Below are 21890 nucleotides of genomic sequence, written 5' to 3'. Positions count from 1 at the left end.
AGCCAGGTTGTCACCTTTTCAAATTAGCTCACCACTAAACGGATGTTCAGTGGCTACCCAGAGGATATTTGGCCGCAAGCGACCGGAAGTAGTGAGCTGCTTGAACCGCATGCAAAGGAATCGCTCTGGCCATTCCCAGGTGAATGGCGGTCAGAAGCTTTACCCACTTTCGTGGACTTCTACACACAGCTCCACCCGCACTATACTAGAATTTCGGAAGGGTAGAGGCTATGTGTAATATATGCATCAAAGTTCGTTACTGCAAATGAAATTAAGCCAACTGAGTTACTGATTTGCGCACTAATACATCAAAAAGTGGTTATTGACGAGAAAGAGTCATTACGTAAGGTGCGCAAATTCAGAAATGTACCTTACTCTTTGAACACAGCCCAATATTAGACGAGGAAGGCACCTTACGATTGGCTGGGAAGATTAATTACGTGGATTGCCGGCCACTGTCAACTAGGCGCCCAATAATTCTGCCAAAAGACCATCCTATATCCAGGCTTATAGCCAAACACTATCATGAAATTGTCCTTCATCATAATTTTGAAGCAGAACTATGCGCAATACGTCGGAAGCTTTGGATTCCTAGCGAACACCGATTATTAAGATCAATTAAACCTAATTATCGAATGTTCAAAAATGTATCAGCTGTACCTGAACCAGCAATCCATGGGCCAAGTACGCAGCGATCGAATTATGCCTTCGTTCGCCGGTTAACATATTCAGGCGTCGACTATTTGGGGCCCATATTGGTATCTATAGGCCGGCGTCAAGAAAATTGTTGGGTCGCGCTTAAAAAAAAAAAAAAAAAAAAAAAAAAAATTTAAGGCGCGATAACCTCCGAAGAGATCTAAGGCCGAGCTTCTCTTCCAATTTGCGTCGTGCTCCTCTTGATTTTTCCCTACAAATTGGCCGGACGGGACCTATATGTTTTATGCCGACTCCGAACGGCATCTGCAAGGCAGATGAGTTTTCACTGAGAGCTTTTCATGGCAGAAATACAATCGGAGCGCTTGCCAAACACTGCCGAGGGGCGACCCCGCTTAGAAAAATTTTCTTCTAATTGAAAAATCTTATTTCTAAAATTTTGATGTTGCTTTGCCCGGGAGTTGAACCCAGGGCATACGGTGTGATAGGCGGAGCACGCTACCATCAGACCACGGTGGCCACCGTCGCGCTTAGTTAGACAAATATCAGGGCCATCCATTTAGAACTAGCTAAGGACCTGTCGACAGATTCTGTCGTAATTATCTGTCGCAATTTTGTAAACCGACTTTGGAGCGGTATGGGAACGAATTTTGTCGGCGCGGGCAATGAGGACTGGGTAAGCGTGCATGTTAGCATGCAATCGGAATGCGATCGTAAAGGAATGGAGTAAGCACACCTGACAATCCATCTGCAGGAGGCGCATGGGAGAGAATGGTGAGAAACGTAAAACGTGTTTTAATGTTCACACTTAAAGAACGAGCACCATAGTTGGACACGTTACAGAGTCTACGGATTGAAGCAGACAATTGTTACTGCTTAAACCACCGAATGCTTGGAAATATACCTGAAGACCGTTACAATATTTTAAATATGATTTAAATGAAACGCGCGTTTGAATAAACCGAAGCGTTCCTTGGGAAATCAATTAGCTACGAAAATTTAGATGCGTACGAGGCACGAAAAGATAATAAAAACGCTTTCCACTTTTCCAAATTAATTACTAAAACGCTAGCTAAACTAATTTCAACAATTTCTATATAACTATTAGTAAAGCGCAAAAGTTCGCCATATATTTCATTGAACTATTCATTACAATTCATTCATATGACACAACATTCATACGCTACAAATAATAAAAGCGAATTATTCAGAACTCAGTAAAAGCTCGTTCTTTATACTTTCGAAAGCCTCGTAAATTTAGCCAAAAGTTGTTTATCCACAACAGGGTTGATTATAGCGGCGGCGACGCAGCAGACACAACTAGAGTAGCATTGATAGTTGGTACATCAAGTATGGTATTAACAAATTCAGCGGTGGCGGTGGATTACCCGAGGCTGTGCTGGTGGCATTAGTTTGTGTATTGGTTATGGTATCAGCGGTGGTGGCGGTATTGCTCAACCGATTGGTGGTAAATTCAGCGGTTACGCATTTTTGTTTAATGTGGAGGTGGTGGGGGTTTGGGCACCAATTGTAGTAATGGGGGCGGTTGTTGTGATAGAAGAATGGCTAGCTTGGTTGGATATAACCTCAGATTTATTGGTGCTTCGGGTTGAAAGCATTTCTCTTTATAAAATTCTTTTAGTAATTTTTTTCCCCTAAGAGGTTAGTGAAATACCAACCCCACACCTGAATGCTAAAGTCGCTAATTTAAAGGTTAGTGAAATTGCTGCGCATAAAATGTCCAACTAAATTTCAATACGCATTATATTCAGATGTAACTGAAATATGTGTATATGTTTCACCCTCTACACTAATTCTAAGTATTATATGCGTGTGCGCAACTCATCGCAACTGATTCAGCAATTTGTTATACCCTATGGCCATCAGAGGGTTGTGTCTCCGCTTTTCGGTACACCCTGTGCTGTATCTAGTTATTTAACCACTGCCGCTAGATGGGTCTTCTAAGCATTATCTAAGCGAGGATAAGCGTTTTTTTTTAACGCGCAAACGTAAACGTATACGTGTGTGAAAAAAACCCGGCTAGAATGACATAACAGGGTACGTCATATATCTCAATATTAAATTCTTAATGAATCCCGGGGTGATTCATGTTTTCTAATACAAAATAAACTGTATACAATCGGTCTTTAACTGTATGCCCATGTTGTAAAATTGGGGTTTTTTTAGTTTATTCATGCCCGGTTGTTCAGTACAAGTTTTAACTTCAGTTAAAGTTGACTAGAGTTTAACCAAGTCACTTTGTTCGATAACATAAAAGTTTCCTGCTCATATCGGTTTAACTCATTATTCTCTGACATAGAGTTTTGTTACAATAATTGTTTTATCTTATAATTGTTATGATACCACTTTTCAACACTATTTGTAAGATCGTGGGTTCAAGTCGAGCTCAAGGCCTAACAATAACTATTTTATCATTATTATTGTTATGATATCTTTTCCTTAATTGAAAAAAACTTTAAATTAGAATAGGAGAAAAAAGAAATTTAGACAACTGCCAAAGCTCGTTGTATAGATCCATTTCGGAAACTGTTTCCTTCATCGTCAACGCTTAGGCGCCGTTGCTATCACAGCGGTTGTTTATTTGTCTTTATTATTACTACTTCTATCCTGTTTCTTGCCAATTGATTTACACAGTGCTGCGACATCTGTTGCAGAAACGATGTGAACATTGGACAATGATGCCATAGTGTCATTTTCAAAATAAAAAGGCCGAATATACTTGGGGGCGCCGCGGGTGTTGTTGCGACGCTCGGTGCTGATCCCACCCTCAAAACCATGGCCACCGACGCACCAGAATTTCGGTGGCCCCTTACCTGAGAACTCTAAGTGCCTTCTAAATGAACCAAGAAATTAGCATTCCTATCATTATACAAAGATTTATTGGTAATTCATTATAATTTTATATAAAATAAAATACATTTATAAGCTTAAGGCAATGAACCCTCTCGACTATTCCACCTTATTCCTAAACGATTGGTAAACAGATATCAAAATTTAGTAAGCTTAGTGTTTATTCTCGAAAACTTCTTACAAAAATTACATTACGCTTCCTCCTATATTTTTTTTTCAATTTTTTTATTTAACATTTATTAATAATATTTTGAAAAATTGATAATTATAAACTATTTATAAAAGATTATTACTCTAAAAAAGGATTCAACTCATATGTCAATGAGAAAAAAAGATATTCGATTAAATTGATCGATCTCATTTGGAAAAGTTAACGAAGTCATTCGAGACTACAAATTCCATAAAGTTAATAGTTCCCCCCCCCCCCCCCCCCCCCCCCCTTTAATTAACAGCAATCATCTTACTCCTTGCCGTTTTCAATTTCTTCTTATTATACCTAAGATCTTCAGAAAATGATCGCCTAAAAATTTAAAAGGCCTGCATTTCTTTAAATTATTCAAATTAGTCGGCTTATTCGAGGTATTCGACTTGATTTGCTTATAATAGTTCGAAAGTACGAATACTCGCACACAACTACATTAAAACAATGAAAATGAAAAATTTTAACTTAATTAGTGAATTATTAGTTATGTATTAGTAGTTATGGTTATGTATTAGTATTTATGTATCAAATGCTACTAATTTCTAATTAAGTGTAATCGATGAATGTGTCGGTGTTGTTACTAACAATGTCTAGGTAAGCTGCGTAATTCCACGTCCATTTGATCAGTGAATGGTATTTAGGGCTTCCATACACTGCTTGACACAATGAAGTCTTATGCGGATTATGAACAGCGAATATTGAATCTACATTCGCATCAGGTAGCTTCCCGAAAATATTGGTTCTACCATTGAACAAACGAAATTTAGTACTTGTTTTCGACCAGCATATATTGGGAAGGCAGCATTGAGTTACCAACAATCGGTTTGGCATGGAATTACCCAAATATATTAAGAAAAGGGGTATGCTTCTTATATGACTGTGCATTAGAAAAAAAAAACCATTCAAGTCTATTAAACTGCCTCGCATAATTATAATATTACTCATGTAACACGTTCTATCGTTTAAGTTGAATAATTTTCTTATTTAAGAGCCGAATACGTATATGCTCTAAATTGTATAAAATTTCCTTACAAAAAAATTAAAAGAAAACAAATGTTGACATATTTTGATTTAAATTAAGGAAAATAACATCTTTAACATCTAACTTTAAATTAATTGTACTATATAGGTTCTAAAAAAAATTATGTTGAAGAAGGGGGAAAAAAAAGTTTGGTTCATCCGTAGCACGGAACGAACTCAGCCGGTTGTTGTTAAATTTGGTGTTTGTTGTTCTTGATGTTGTTGCTGGTATAAGGCCACCTTTATGGTGCAGCCTGTTGTTATTGTTGCTGGTATAAAGCCGCCTTTACGGTGCGGCCTGTCGTTGTCGTTGCTGGTATAAGGCCGCCTTTGCGGTGCTTGACATATTTTGATTTAAAGTAAGGAAAATACCATCTTGTAATTTACTAACTTTAAATTAATTGTACTATATAGGTTCTAAAAAAAAGTATGTTGAAGAAGGGGGGAAAAAATTTTTGGTTCATCCGTAACACGGAACGAACTCGGCCGGTTGTTGTTAAATTTGGTGTTTGTTGTTCTTGATGTTGTTGCTGGTATAAGGCCGCCTTTATGGTGTGGCCTGTTGTTGTTGTTGCTGATATAAAGCCGCCTTCATGGTGCGGCCTGTCGTTGTCGTTGCTGGTATAAGGCCACCTTTAAGGTGCAGCCTGTTGTTGTTGTTGCTGGTACGAGGCCGCCTTTATGGTGCGGCCTGTCGTTGTCGTTGCTGGTATAAGGCCGCCTTTATGGTGCAGCTGTTGTTGTTGTTGCTGGTACGAGGCCGCCTTTATGGTGAGGCTTGGTGTTGCTGTTGCTAGTACGAGGCCACCTTTATGGTGCGGCCTGGTGTTGTTGTTCCTAGTACGAGGCCGCTCTTATGGTGCGGCCTGGTGTTGTTATTGCTGGTATAAGGCCGCCTTTATGGTGCAGCCTGGTGTTGTTGTTCCTAGTACGAGGCCGCCTTTATGGTGCGGCCTGTTGTTGTCGTGTCTAGTACGAGGCCGCCTTTATGGTGCGGTCTGTTGTTGTTGCTGGTAGCGCGCGGTGTTGCGCTGCTGATGGTGCTAACGCACGGTTGTTGGCGGTATTGATGGTGGTAGCGCGTGCTGTTGTTGGCGGCTTTTGTAACAGGTTTCAGCCCTTAGACCTCACGATACTGTTGATTCTGTGATATTTGGGGTGCTCCTGGGAAGAGAAAAAAGAGTAGAATAAATGGCGTTTATGGTCACTGCGTGTGGCACCTATTACGCTGGCCGAAGTGACTTCGGCGTAAAGTATGTTGAAGAAGGGGGGAAAAAATTTTTGGTTCATCCGTAACACGGAACGAACTCGGCCGGTTGTTGTTAAATTTGGTGTTTGTTGTTCTTGATTTTGTTGCTGGTATAAGGCCGCCTTTATGGTGTGGCCTGTTGTTGTTGTTGCTGATATAAAGCCGCCTTCATGGTGCGGCCTGTCGTTGTCGTTGCTGGTATAAGGCCACCTTTAAGGTGCAGCCTGTTGTTGTTGTTGCTGGTACGAGGCCGCCTTTATGGTGCGGCCTGTCGTTGTCGTTGCTGGTATAAGGCCGCCTTTATGGTGCAGCTGTTGTTGTTGTTGCTGGTACGAGGCCGCCTTTATGGTGAGGCTTGGTGTTGTTGTTGCTAGTACGAGGCCGCCTTTATGGTGCGGCCTGGTGTTGTTGTTCCTAGTACGAGGCCGCTCTTATGGTGCGGCCTGGTGTTGTTATTGCTGGTATAAGGCCGCCTTTATGGTGCAGCCTGGTGTTGCTGTTGCTAGTACGAGGCCGCCTTTATGGTGCGGCCTGGTGTTGTTATTGCTAGTACGAGGCCGCGTTTATGGTGCGGCCTGGTGTTGTTGTTGCTGGTACGAGGCCGCCTTTATGGTGCGGCCTGGTGTTGTTATTAGTGGTATAATTCTGCCTTAATGGTGCGGCCTGTTGTTGTCGCAGCATGCGGCTTGGTGTTGTTATTGCTAGTACAAGGCCGCCTTATGGTGCGGCCTGGTGTTGTTGTTGCTAGTACGTGGGCGCCTTTATGGTGCGGCCTGGTGTTGTTATTGCTAGTACGAGACCGCCTTTATGGTGCAGCCTGGTGTTGTTGTTCCTAGTACGAGGCCGCCTTTATGGTGCGGTCTGTTGTTGTTGCTGGTAGCGCGCAGTGTTGCGCTGCTGATGGTGCTAACGCACGGTTGTTGGCGGTATTGATGGTGGTAGCGCGTGCTGTTGTTGGCGGCTTTTGTAACAGGTTTCAGCGCTTAGACCTCACGATACTGTTGATTCTGTGATATTTGGGGTGCTCCTGGGAAGAGAAAAAAGAGTAGAATAAATGGCATTTATGGTCACTGCGTGTGGCACCTATTACGCTGGCCGAAGTGACTTCGGCGTTATACTATTATAACTTAATGTAGAGCGTAGGGGTGGGCGTTTACTGGGATTAGGATTTTTATTACTCTCTTGCGCACTGCTCTACTTACGGCTTCCTTCTTTAATGTTGAGCGAACCAGATATGAACGGAAAAGTTCGCTCTTTGAAATTTCAGTTCCGGAACACAGTCACATTTTGGATATAGGGTAAACCAAATTTTACTAAGCTATTGGCGGTGTATATTGTAATTATCGTAGACGTAATGCGAACAATTTGTGTAGTAAATTTGTTTGTTGCGCCACACGTAGGAACTGCTTGGTTCGCTGTTATCTCTCTACTCACTGTATGTAATTCGCCTTATTGTGATTTCCTTCGCAACCCCAAGTCTTGGAAAATCGCTTCAACGTCCGATAGCACAAAAATTGAACGCTTTTGAAATATATGTGCATTTACGCTGCTTAGTTAGCCACTCATGCGAATATAACCTCAGTTAGTAAATGAATTTCTAGATATTTTCACAATCAAGTTCCTCTAGTTTGTGCCCGTTCAACACCCGAACAGAAAAAAGCCAAAATCTTATTTTTTTCACAATTATCGTCACTAGATTATTGTAAAGTATTAAACCTTTTATTTTATAGGCACATTCGCGAATTTTTATCGGGCTTTCTCATTTGCCACGGCGATTAGCTATTTGGCCCTTTTGCCGGTGTTTTAAATATAACCCCCTGGGGGGTTCAAACACCTCTAACCCCCTAGTACGGCCTTGATCTTCCCTACGGAACGTTCAGAATGTGAATCTCACAAGTGGACCATAACAAATGATTTGTAAGATCGCAGGTTCGAATCGAGCTCAAGGCCTAACAATAATTATTTTATCACTATTATTGTTAATATATATTTTTTCTTAATTGACACCTTTTCCCCTTGCTTTGGGATGTACCAACAATTTTTTATGTTATGTCAGCCTACTGAATTGTAAGATCGCGGGCTCGTATCAAGGCCTAACAATAACACTGTATCACAAATTAAAATTTTTTTTCTGCACCAGAGACGCCATTATGAAATTCCTATGTAAAATCACCCCCTGATTCCGAAAATCAAGGTTAGTTTTAATCATATGGTAACGTTTTTGAAATATTTACGAATTCCCGTTTTTCAAAAAAAAAATAAAAAATTGGGTCCACCTAATCATATATATAAGAACGAATTGAGAAATTCCAAACCGGTGCATACAACACTTTTTGCTAGGCCCTGCAGATTCAAAGATAACGAACAATCATTACGGATTTTTAAAATTTTTTTTGTAAAAATATAAAAAAAATTGTACTTTGCGAGGAAGGAATTCGAAAACTTTTTATTTTTTTGCAGATTTTTTTTCTCTCTAAGCTCTGTTTTATTACACAAAAAAAAATTTTCAATCAACAAATTCGATGGGCTAATACAAAAGTTATAAGCATTCAAGTTGTTCGGCCGGGGTGCGTTTGCTCCTGAAGGTAGGTGGGCGCACCGGGGTCGATCTCAGTGAACGGATTATATTTGGAATAAATAAAGAGCAGACGAGAATATCTCGTTATAATAAAATGTTTTATTGGGTAAATAAGAAATATACAGGAAAATATATTACCTTGTGAATATGTGAATACGGCAGAGATCGCCGGCGGCAGATGCTTACAGGATGGCTGAAATCAAGGAGTCAGGTTGTATATAAAGCTACAACCGTTGACGCGCAAAATCATCCTCCGTTTTGGAGGGGAAAGGCACCCACACATCAACCCCGACATGCATATGCATGAGTGCAGACAAAAGGCACCCATATACGTGCATGTATATGCACGCACACGCATATAACGGGGATGGTGTGGGCTGTTATAAATTAAGTCGAGTATTGAGTATGGATTTGCAGAGTTGCATTGGGGATCGCAATCAGATGCGGAACATTTAGGCATCCTGCCTAAACATGCCGGCCCCCCTTGCGATACGCAACATCGTTTTCCGCCAATGACCTCTGCTGAAATAAGAAAAATTAATATAAAACTTACACACTAAACTTAATCTAGATGAGGAGTTCGTCTGCGACGCAAATGGCCGGGAATCCTTTCCGACTTGCTCAGCATGCCACCTGAGCTAGGATGAAAAATTAGCGGTTATGAACAGATAGAAGTGAATATTTCTTGTACGTTTGTTTAATGGTGTGCTCAAATTATACTTATATTTAAGAATTCATGACCTTAACACCGGCTTATAATAATTAAATTTCAATTCTTATGTTTTTCTAAGAGAAACTGAAAAGAAAGAAACATTTACTGGCATATTGCGATGGACCCATTTCGAAAACCGGCAACGTAATCATCATCAGGCAATTTTGTAATGTTATCAAAGGTTTCACCGGGATTCGAACCGTGAATCACATGGTGAAACTGCAGTAGCCTTTAACCACTAGGCCATCCTGCTGGTATTTGTTTTCATGCTTAATTCAGTTTTTCTCATTCCTACACTAACAATATAATTGAGACATTTTGTCTCTATATGAATTTGTGTGCCATGTAGATTTGTTTTTGCAAAGTTCTTCTTCGTTCCGAATGAGAAGCTTTGTAAACTCGGGCTCAGTTGTACATATTTATGTATGTTTGTTTAATGGTGTGTTCAGTTTATACTTATATTTAAGAATTCATGAGCTTAACACCGACTTATAATAATTAAATTTCAATTATTATGTTTTTCTAAGAGAAACTGAAAAGAAAGAAACATTTACTGGCATATTGCGATGGACCCATTTCGAAAACCGCCAACGTAATCATCATCAGGCAATTTTGTAATGTTATCAAAGGTTTCACCGGGATTCGGACCGTGAATCACATGGTGAAACTGCAGTAGCCTTTAACCACTAGGCCATCCTGCTGGTATTTGTTTTCATGCTTAATTCAGTTTTTCTCATTTCTACACTAACAATACAATTGAGACATTTTGTCTCTATATGAATTTGTGTGCCATGTAGATTTGTTTTTGTAAAGTTCTTCTTCGTTGCGAATGAGAAGCTTTGTAAGCTCGGGCTCAGTTGTACATATTTATGTATGTTTGTTTAATGGTGTGTTCAGTTTATACTTATATTTAAGAATTCATGAGCTTAACACCGGCTTATAATAATTAAATTTCAATTATTATGTTTTTCTAAGAGAAACTGAAAAGAAAGAAACATTTACTGGCATATTGCGATGGACCCATTTCGAAAACCGCCAACGTAATAATCATTAGGCAATTTCGTAATGTTATCAAAGGTTTCGCCGGGATTCGAACCGTGAATCACATGCTGAAACTGCAGTAGCCTTTAACCACTAGGCCATCCTGCTGGTATTTTTTTTCATGCTTAATCAAATTTTTCTCATTTCTACACTAACAATACAATTGAGACATTTTGTCTCTATATGAATTTGTTTGCCATGTAGATTTGTTTTTGTAAAGTTCTTCTTCGTTGCGAATGAGAAGCTTTGTAAACTCGGGCTCAGTTGTACATATTTATGTATGTTTGTTTAATGATGTGTTCAGTTTATACTTATATTTAAGAATTCATAAGCTTAACACCGGCTTATAATAATTAAATTTCAATTATTATGTTTATCAAAGGTTTCACCGGGATTCGAACCGTGAATCACATGGTGAAACTGCAGTAGCCTTTAACCACTAGGCCATCCTGCTGGTATTTGTTTTCATGCTTAATTCAGTTTTTCTCCTTTCTACACTAACAATACAATTGAGACATTTTGTCTCTATATGAATTGTGTGTCATGAAGATTTGTTTTTGTAAAGTTCTTCTTCGTTACGAATGAGAAGCATTGTAAACTCGGGCTCAGTTGTACATATTTATGTATGTTTGTTTAATGGTGTGTTCAGTTTATACTTATATTTAAGAATTCATGAGCTTAACACCGGCTTATAATACTTAAATTTCAATTATTATGTTTTTCTAAGAGAAACTGCAAAGAAAGAAACATTTACTGTCATATTGCGATGGACCCATTTCGAAAACCGCCAACGTAATCATCATCAGGCAATTTTGTAATGTTATCAAAGGTTTCACCGGGATTCGAACCGTGAATCACATGGTGAAACTGCAGTAGCCTTTAACCACTAGACCATCCTGCTGGTACTTGTTTTCATGCTTAATTCAGTTTTTCTCATTTCTCCACTAGCAATACAATTGAGACATTTTGTCTCTATATGAATTTGTGTGCCATGTAGATTTGTTTTTGTAAAGTTCTTCTTCATTGCGAATGAGAAGCTTTGTAAACTCGGGCTCAGTTGTACATATTTATGTATGTTTGTTTAATGGTGTGTTCAGTTTATACTTATATTTAAGAATTCATGAGCTTAACACCGGCTTATAATAATTAAATTTCAATTATTATGTTTTTCTAAGAGAAACTGCAAAGAAAGAAACATTTACTGTCATATTGCGATGGACCCATTTCGAAAACCTCCAACGTAATCATCATCAGGCAATTTTGTAATGTTATCAAAGGTTTCACCGGGATTCGAACCGTGAATCACATGGTGAAACTGCAGTAGCCTTTAACCACTAGGCCATCCTGCTGGTATTTGTTTTCATGCTTAATTCAGTTTTTCTCATTTCAACACTAACAATACAATTGAGACATTTTGTCTCTATATGAATTTGTGCGCCATAAAGATTTGTTTTTGTAAAGTTCTTCTTCGTTGCGAATGAGAAGCTTTGTAAACTCGGGCTCAGTTGTACATATTTATGTATGTTTGTTTAATGGTGTGTTCAGTTTATACTTATATTTAAGAATTCATAAGCTTAACACCGGCTTATAATAATTAAATTTCAATTATTATGTTTATCAAAGGTTTCACCGGGATTCGCACCGTGAATCACATGGTGAAACTGCAGTAGCCTTTAACCACTAGGCCATCCTGCTGGTATTTGTTTTAATGCTTAATTCAGTTTTTCTCATTTCTACACTAACAATACAATTGAGACATTTTGTCTCTATATGAATTTGTGTGCCATGAAGATTTCTTTTTGTAAAGTTCTTCTTCGTTACGAATGAGAAGCTTTGTAAGCTCGGGCTCAGTTGTACATATTTATGTATGTTTGTTTAATGGTGTGTTCAGTTTATACTTATATTTAAGAATTCATGAGCTTAACACCGGCTTATAATAATTAAATTTCAATTATTATGTTTTTCTAAGAGAAACTGAAAAGAAAGAAACATTTACTGGCATATTGCGATGGACCCATTTCGAAAACCGCCAACGTAATAATCATTAGGCAATTTCGTAATGTTATCAAAGGTTTCGCCGGGATTCGAACCGTGAATCACATGCTGAAACTGCAGTAGCCTTTAACCACTAGGCCATCCTGCTGGTATTTTTTTTCATGCTTAATTCAATTTTTCTCATTTCTACACTAACAATACAATTGAGACATTTTGTCTCTATATGAATTTGTTTGCCATGTAGATTTGTTTTTGTAAAGTTCTTCTTCGTTGCGAATGAGAAGCTTTGTAAACTCGGGCTCAGTTGTACATATTTATGTATGTTTGTTTAATGATGTGTTCAGTTTATACTTATATTTAAGAATTCATAAGCTTAACACCGGCTTATAATAATTAAATTTCAATTATTATGTTTATCAAAGGTTTCACCGGGATTCGCACCGTGAATCACATGGTGAAACTGCAGTAGCCTTTAACCACTAGGCCATCCTGCTGGTATTTGTTTTAATGCTTAATTCAGTTTTTCTCATTTCTACACTAACAATACAATTGAGACATTTTGTCTCTATATGAATTTGTGTGCCATGAAGATTTCTTTTTGTAAAGTTCTTCTTCGTTACGAATGAGAAGCTTTGTAAACTCGGGCTCAGTTGTACATATTTATGTATGTTTGTTTAATGGTGTGTTCAGTTTATACTTATATTTAAGAATTCATGAGCTTAACACCGGCTTATAATAATTAAATTTCAATTATTATGTTTTTCTAAGAGAAACTGAAAAGAAAGAAACATCTACTGGGATATTGCGATGGACCCATTTCGAAAACCGCCAACGTAATCATCATCAGGCAATTTTGTAATGTTATCAAAGGTTTCACCGGGATTCGAACCGTGAATCACATGGTGAAACTGCAGTAGCCTTTAACCACTAGGCCATCCTGCTGGTATTTGTTTTCATGCTTAATTCAGTTTTTCTCATTTCTACACTAACAATACAATTGAGACATTTTGCCTCTATATGAATTTGTGTGCCATGTAGATTTGTTTTTGTAAAGTTCTTCTTCGTTGCGAATGAGAAGCTTTGTAAACTCGGGCTCAGTTGTACATATTTATGTATGTTTGTTTAATGGTGTGTTCAGTTTATACTTATATTTAAGAATTCATGAGCTTAGCGCCGGCTTATAATAATTAAATTTCAATTATTATGTTTTGCTAAGAGAAACTGCAAAGAAAGAAACATTTACTGTCATATTGCGATGGATCCATTTCGAAAACCGCCAACGTAATCATCATCAGGCAATTTTGTAATGTTATCAAAGGTTTCACCGGGATTCGAACCGTGAATCACATGGTGAAACTGCAGTAGCCTTTAACCACTAGGCCATCCTGCTGGTATTTGTTTTCATGCTTAATTCAGTTTTTTCTCATTTCTACACTAACAATACAATTGAGACATTTTGTCTCTATATGAATTTGTGCGCCATGAAGATTTGTTTTTGTAAAGTTCTTCTTCGTTGCGAATGAGAAGCTTTGTAAACTCGGGCTCAGTTGTACATATTTATGTATGTTTGTTTAATGGTGTGTTCAGTTTATACTTATATTTAAGAATTCATGAGCTTAACACCGGCTTATAATAATTAAATTTCAATTATTATGTTTTTCTAAGAGAAACTGAAAAGAAAGAAACATTTACTGGCATATTGCGATGGACCCATTTCGAAAACCGCCAACGTAATCATCATCAGGCAATTTTGTAATGTTATCAAAGGTTTCACCGGGATTCGGACCGTGAATCACATGGTGAAACTGCAGTAGCCTTTAACCACTAGGCCATCCTGCTGGTATTTGTTTTCATGCTTAATTCAGTTTTTCTCATTTCTACACTAACAATACAATTGAGACATTTTGTCTCTATATGAATTTGTATGCCATGTAGATTTGTTTTTGTAAAGTTCTTCTTCGTTGCGAATGAGAAGCTTTGTAAGCTCGGGCTCAGTTGTACATATTTATGTATGTTGGTTTAATGGTGTGTTCAGTTTATACTTATATTTAAGAATTCATGAGCTTAACACCGGCTTATAATAATTAAATTTCAATTATTATGTTTTTCTAAGAGAAACTGAAAAGAAAGAAACATTTACTGGCATATTACGATGGACCCATTTCGAAAACCGCCAACGTAATAATCATTAGGCAACTTTGTAATGTTATCAAAGGTTTCACCGGGATTCGAACCGTGAATCACATGCTGAAACTACAGTAGCCTTTAACCACTAGGCCATCCTGCTGGTATTTGTTTTCATGCTTAATTCAGTTTTTCTCATTTCTACACTAACAATACAATTGAGACATTTTGTCTTTATATGAATATGTGTGCCATGAAGATTTGTTTTTGTAAAGTGCTTCTTCGTTGCGACTGAGAAGCTTTGTAAACTCTGGCTCAGTTGTACATATTTATGTATGTTTGTTTAATGGTGTGTTCAGTTTATACTTATATTTAAGAATTGATGAGCTTAACACAGGCTTATAATAATTAAATTTCAATTATTATGTTTTTCTAAGAGAAACTGAAAAGAAGGAAACATTTACTGGCATATTGTGATGGACCCATTTCGAAAACCGCCAACGTAATCATCATCAGGCAATTTTGTAATGTTATCAAAGGTTTCACCGGGATTCGAACCGTGAATCACATGGTGAAACTGCAGTAGCCTTTAACCACTAGGCTATCCTGCTGGTATTTATTTTCATGCTTAATTCAGTTTTTCTCATTTCTACACTAACAATACAATTGAGACATTTTGTCTCTATATGAATTTGTGTGTCATGTAGATTTATTTTTGTAAAGTTCTTCTTCGTTGCTAATGAGAAGCTTTGTAAACTCGGGCTCAGTTTTACATATTTATGTATGTTTGTTTAATGGTGTGTTCAGTTTATACTTATATTTAAGAATTCGTGAGCTTAACACCGGCTTATAATAATTAAATTTCAATTATTATGTTTTTCTAAGAGAAACTGCAAAGAAAGAAACATTTACTGTCATATTGCGATGGATCCATTTCGAAAACCGCCAACGTAATCATCATCAGGCAATTTTGTAATGTTATCAAAGGTTTCACCGCGATTCGAATCGTGAATCACATGGTGAAACTGCAGTAGCCTTTAACCACTAGGCCATCCTGCTGGTATTTGTTTTCATGCTTAATTCAGTTTTTCTCATTTCTACACTAACAATACAATTGAGACATTTTGTCTCTATATGAATTTGTGTGCCATGTAGATTTGTTTTTGTGAAGTTCTTCTTCGTTGCGAATGAGAAGCTTTGTATACTCGGGCTCAGTTGTACATATTTATGTATGTTTGTTTAATGGTGTGTTCAGTTTATACTTATATTTAAGAATTCGTGAGCTTAACACCGGCTTATAATAATTAAATTTCAATTATTATGTTTTTCTAAGAGAAACTGCAAAGAAAGAAACATTTACTGTCATATTGCGATGGATCCATTTCGAAAACCGCCAACGTAATCATCATCAGGCAATTTTGTAATGTTATCAAAGGTTTCACCGGGATTCGAACCGTGAATCACATGGTGAAACTGCAGTAGCCTTTAACCACTAGGCCATCCTGCTGGTATTTGTTTTCATGCTTAATTCAGTTTTTCTCATTTCTACACTAACAATACAATTGAGACATTTTGTCTCTATATGAATTTGTGTGCCATGTAGATTTGTTTTTGTAAAGTTCTTCTTCATTGCGAATGAGAAGCTTTGTATACTCGGGCTCAGTTGTACAGATTTATGTATGTTTGTTTAATGGTGTATTCAGTTTATACTTATATTTAAGAATTCATGAGCTTAACACCGGCTTATAATAATTAAATTTCAATTATTATGTTTTTCTAAGAGAAACTGAAAAGAAAGAAACATCTACTGGGATATTGCGATGGACCCATTTCGAAAACCGCCAACGTAATCATCATCAGGCAATTTTGTAATGTTATCAAAGGTTTCACCGGGATTCGAACCGTGAATCACATGGTGAAACTGCAGTAGCCTTTAACCACTAGGCCATCCTGCTGGTATTTGTTTTAATGCTTAATTCAGTTTTTCTCATTTCTACACTAACAATACAATTGAGACATTTTGTCTCTATATGAATTTGTGTGCCATGAAGATTTCTTTTTGTAAAGTTCTTCTTCGTTACGAATGAGAAGCTTTGTAAACTCGGGCTCAGTTGTACATATTTATGTATGTTTGTTTAATGGTGTGTTCAGTTTATACTTATATTTAAGAATTCATGAGCTTAACACCGGCTTATAATAATTAAATTTCAATTATTATGTTTTTCTAAGAGAAACTGAAAAGAAAGAAACATCTACTGGGATATTGCGATGGACCCATTTCGAAAACCGCCAACGTAATCATCATCAGGCAATTTTGTAATGTTATCAAAGGTTTCACCGGGATTCGAACCGTGAATCACATGGTGAAACTGCAGTAGCCTTTAACCACTAGGCCATCCTGCTGGTATTTGTTTTCATGCTTAATTCAGTTTTTCTCATTTCTACACTAACAATACAATTGAGACATTTTGCCTCTATATGAATTTGTGTGCCATGTAGATTTGTTTTTGTAAAGTTCTTCTTCGTTGCGAATGAGAAGCTTTGTAAACTCGGGCTCAGTTGTACATATTTATGTATGTTTGTTTAATGGCGTGTTCAGTTTATACTTATATTTAAGAATTCATGAGCTTAACACCGGCTTATAATAATTAAATTTCAATTATTATGTTTTTCTAAGAGAAACTGAAAAGAAAGAAACATTTACTGGCATATTGCGATGGACCCAGTTAGAAATGCCACTGGCTTATACGTAACTCTTAAATATAGAAATTCATAAAGTAATATAGGTATGGTCGAAGGCCAATAAGGCTGGACGAAGAGGCCGAGGTCACCGTTCCAGACTGGCAACATTTTTTTGTTGGACGTTAAGGCCGAGGTCTTCGTTCCAGACTCGCAGTTTTTGTGTTTAGGTTTTCCTGGGCTGGACGAAGAGGTCGAAGTCTCCGTTCCAGCATCTAACGTATCGTGTCGCTCGCGGGCGACTGCTTTTTTTTGTTGATGGTGGTGTGGCATCTTATTGAGGTGACAGGGTGACTGTCCGTGAGGTTGGTTGGGTGATGATTATTAGTGCTGTCGGAATGGACGTGATTTCGAGCAGATTATGCATATTTAACAAAACTAGTAAGATTGCGGTGTGTGGGAGGTTGGAACGGACGTGATTTCAAGCCACCCGCGCAAAATTACTTGTTTTGGTGATAAGCGTGGGAGGTTGGAAAGGACATGATTCCAAGCCACCCACCCAAATCATTCCGTATTTAAGTTAGTCAGTAGATATTTTATGATTGCGTGGGTAGACTCACATTTATAAATGTTTGGCGGTGCCTGGAAGCGAAACTTTTCTTTTTAGCGCAACGGAGTTGCGATTTGTAAAAATAAAATTTTATTTTGTAAAAAAGTATGTTAAAATAAATAGATCAAGTGCAAACGAAGCAGAATTTTCAGATTTGCGAAGCTCTTAACGGCGGGTTCTATCTGCATGTACCTTTATGCTAAATGTTACGTACCAATGTACCACCCTGTCGCGTGTTTTTTTTTTTTTTTTTTGATAGAGCTGATGTGGTGAATTTATAGCATGCGAATTTATATACATTATGTATTTTTGTCATGCGAGCTGACGCACTAGTGCCGTAGAAAAGTTGATTTTATCTCATTTCGGGACTCGGATTGTTTTTGTACCGAACCCTTCATTGAGGAGTGCTCAAGGTGTTTATTGTTGACAACCAACAATTCCTGCCCCCGGCCCAAAAAAAAAAACGAGCCCATAAAACCATGGAAACCGAATGCACAAAAAAAGAAAAAAGTTTATATATTTTTTTTTTATAAGAGGATAATTTTTGTAATGTTGTATTGCTCGTTTTATTATGTGTTTGTATGTAATGGGGAGACCGTATGGGAAAAAAAGAAAAACCGGCCGATCCCGATTTTGTGTTTTGCAGGTTTTCGGTACCCGCTTGCCTCTTTTAATGCAACACTAATGTAATGTGCCGAACCAAGTAGGCATACATACCTACATGGGGACATACGTTGGTTACAAATATGTCAACGGCAAAAGAACAATCATACACACATATGTGTATTGAATGGAAAATTCTGATGAATTGGAACAAAAAAATGGGACCTGCATCGAATGCATTTTTTTTTCGTTGCTCTTTCTTTCTTTGCGGCGCGTGGACGACATCGAATGGTCATTGAGAAAAAGGTGCGTAAAATATGAAACCATTTCTTCACTTAAGTTGAATAATATTAATTTTCACGTTTTGGTGATATGTGACGATATGTGCGCTGATGTGAGGCCTAATATAACCTTCCAATTTTGTGTTGTATAGCTGTTGGTGGGCAAATGCTTTTCCGGATAAATTTTTGTGATTTGTGGTGCGGTCAGCTATGATATTTTGTGAGGTGGACTGTATATAGGCGCTTTAATTCCTTTCTCGGGGAGATAGGTCCAAATGTTCGGCCGGGGTGCGTTTGCTCCTGAAGGTAGGTGGGCACCGAGGTCGATCTCAGTGAGCGGCTTGTATTTTGAATAAATAAAGAGCAGACGAGAATATCTCGTTATAATGATATGTTTTATTGGGTAAATAAGAGATATACAGGAAAATATATTACCTTGTGAGTATGTGACTACGGCAGAGATCGCCGGCGGCAGATGCTTACAGGATGGCTGTTGAAATCAAAGAAGCCGCTTGTATCGAAAGCGACAACCGTTGACCCGCAAAATCCTACGTTTTGAAGGGGAAAGGCACCCACACATCAACCCCGACATGCATATGCATGAGTGCTGACAAAAGGCACCCATACACGTTCATGTACATGCACGCACACGCATATGGCGGTGATGGTATGGGTGGTTATAAATTAAGTCGAGTATCGATTTGCAAAGTCCAAATTTTATTGCTTCTTTTTTTTTTGTGAACACAAACATTCATTTTGTTTTTATTCCGTAAATGATTCACTTTCTTATATTTAATATATTGTTCTGCCACGGAACTGCTCCCACTGTATTAAAATAATTACAATATTTTTCTCGAGTAGTTTTTGCTAAATTGGATGCATTCTTTGCACTTGAAGCTTGAAGAGCTGTAAGTCCATGGTCATTATGCCAATCGGCGTATTCTATCGCTCCGGGATCTGTTTCTTCAACATCGAATCCACCTTCAAAATACGTCTCCTCATTTTGCCTCCGTAAAAAGTTATGCAAGTAGCAACAGGTTAACACAATTTTCATACATTTTCTGGTGATAAATTAATAGTTTGTAGGAGAATTCTAAATCTTGATGCTAAAATGCCAAAACAGTTTTCAACAATTCTTCTCGCCCGAGAAAGCCTGTAGTTAAAAATTATTTCTTCTTCCTTGAGTGTGTTGTGGCTAAATGGCTTAATGATATTTTCTAATAGGGGAAAAGCATCGTCAGCTACGAATACAAATGGTAGTTTTTCTTCGCAGTTTGGAAGCGGCTGAGGGTCAGGAATTTTCAATGTTTTATTTTTTAGAGATAAAAAAAATTTTGTTTCGCTAAAAAGACCGGCATCAGACGCTCTTCCATTTGGCCAACATCCACCATCAAAAATTCGTAATTAGAATTAACCACTGCCATTAAAATGATGGAAAAATTTTTTTATAATTATAATAAAAAGCTCCAGATTCAGGTCGCTTTGTTATATTGACGTGTTTTCCATCAATTGCGCCTATACAATTTGGGAAGTTCCAGCGTGCATCAAAATTTTTCGCTTCTACCTTCCAATATTTTTCTGTTTGTGGAAGCTGAAAAGTAATGAAAAACTTATAAATCTTTCTTTTTAGGAATTCACTATTCGACCAAGCAAAAGAAAAGTTTCTGAAGAAGATACACTTATTAAAATTGCATGCGAGAGACTTGCCAACAGCCGCGAACCCACAGAAGGTGACTTCTTGGCTCAATCGTGGGCTTCGCAATATAGTGAAATGGAGGCCTCCCAGAAAACGATTGCGCGAAAAATCATATCAGATGTTTTATTTCAAGGTTGCTTGGGAGCATTGGAATTTAGACACGCGATTCAAATCCAAAATGTTTTTAACCCAAGTCAAATATTAACACCAAATGTCATTCCGCAATACCCAATGCGCACGTCTACGCAACTTAACTACGTGGTGCCCCAACACATGCAGAATTATACAATAAGAGTTCCGACTCCTTTAAGTAGCGGCTCTTCCATAAACAGTAGTAGAATGTCACCTCAAGTCACACAAAACGTACGAATCGTTGAAGATACATCATCCATTAATTCGAACTCGGTAGAAAACTTACAAAATTTCTTTGCATCGTTTGAAACGGACGAATAATTTATTTTTATTTTTACTTCAAAAAACCAATAATTTTCAGACACACATATGTACACATGAAACTTTTCTTGTTTAGTCGAAAACAAATAATTTAATCAATAAATAATTACCTTAATAAAATCTTTCAAGTGACTTATTTTGGCATCACAAGTCTCTGTAACTATTTTCCCAATCGTTTGGGGCGCAATTGCTGTCAAAAATTTTAAGTCTTCAAAGCTATTGCCACTAGCTAGAAAGCGCAAAGTTAAAGCAAGGCGGTGATGAGGGGGAATGGCTTCTCTCATTATTGTATCCCGTTTCGTTATGAGTGGCAAAATTTTTTGTAAAAGTTGGTCAAATGTTGCCTTGCTCATACGAACGTAATTTTTAAAATCATTTTGTGACGTGAATTCCAGTTCTTTAATAAGCTCACTTTGTCCAAGAACTGCTCGTTTTTAAAACCATTCTTTGCACCAAATTCTTTTTTTGCGATCTTCTCTCTTTTTTTACGCTTAATTGCCACAGCGAGCAATATTGCTGCAGCACAATTGTTGTCCGTATTCATCGCTGTCGGAAAGAGAACTAATGTTCGGCCAAAAGTTCGTATGGTGTATGGGCAAAGCTGCGAACAAGATTGCGGAATGTTCGTGTCGTGTATTTTGCGCTTTAGTTAGCAGTCGATTTTCGAAGGGTTATTACCCTGCGAAAACGCTCCACGTTATCTGACTAGCCATTTTACGGTCATTGTGCGGTCACGCCCCTTGGTAAATTTTAGTCACGTTTGCATTAAGTAGATTTTTTGCGCTTTTTTCCCATTTCGTACCTATTTATGTGATTGTGCATTCCGCTCCCACTTATACGATGTGAGCATAGCACTGTTCTGCTCACACACGTCACCGTGCGTGTCAAATGGCGGTCATATTTTCGGTCATTTCACTCTACATTTTCGAGTCATTTGACAATCAATTTTACTGTGGTTTTACCCTTTATATAACCGTCATATAACTTGAATTTTACCTGCTGATTTACTTTACCTGGAGCAGCCACATGAATAAAATATCAACCAAAAAAAGCAGCTAACTTTATATTTTGACAATTCAGACGTGTATTATAAAAAAAAAATAAATGTAAGGCGCGATAACC

General features: G+C 37.7%; 1 protein-coding gene across 1 annotated transcript in view; it reads left to right on the top strand.

The window, feature by feature from the left end:
* LOC137239663 (uncharacterized) overlaps positions 1-20856 on the top strand; it is a 118551-nt gene extending 97695 nt beyond the window's left edge. Inside the window, exon 2 of the mRNA XM_067765218.1 lies at positions 20250-20856. Coding sequence (XP_067621319.1) covers positions 20250-20768 — 519 coding nt within the window. The 3' untranslated portion in view covers positions 20769-20856. The remainder of the gene's footprint in view (positions 1-20249) is intronic.
* Positions 20857-21890: the final 1034 nt, after the last annotated feature.

This window comes from Eurosta solidaginis, chromosome 1 (genome assembly GCF_040869045.1).
Source record: "Eurosta solidaginis isolate ZX-2024a chromosome 1, ASM4086904v1, whole genome shotgun sequence".
In the NCBI taxonomy this organism is placed as follows: domain Eukaryota; kingdom Metazoa; phylum Arthropoda; class Insecta; order Diptera; family Tephritidae; genus Eurosta; species Eurosta solidaginis.
The sequence above is the reverse complement of the archived record's forward strand: the minus strand, read 5'-3'. Positions and strand labels throughout refer to the sequence as shown.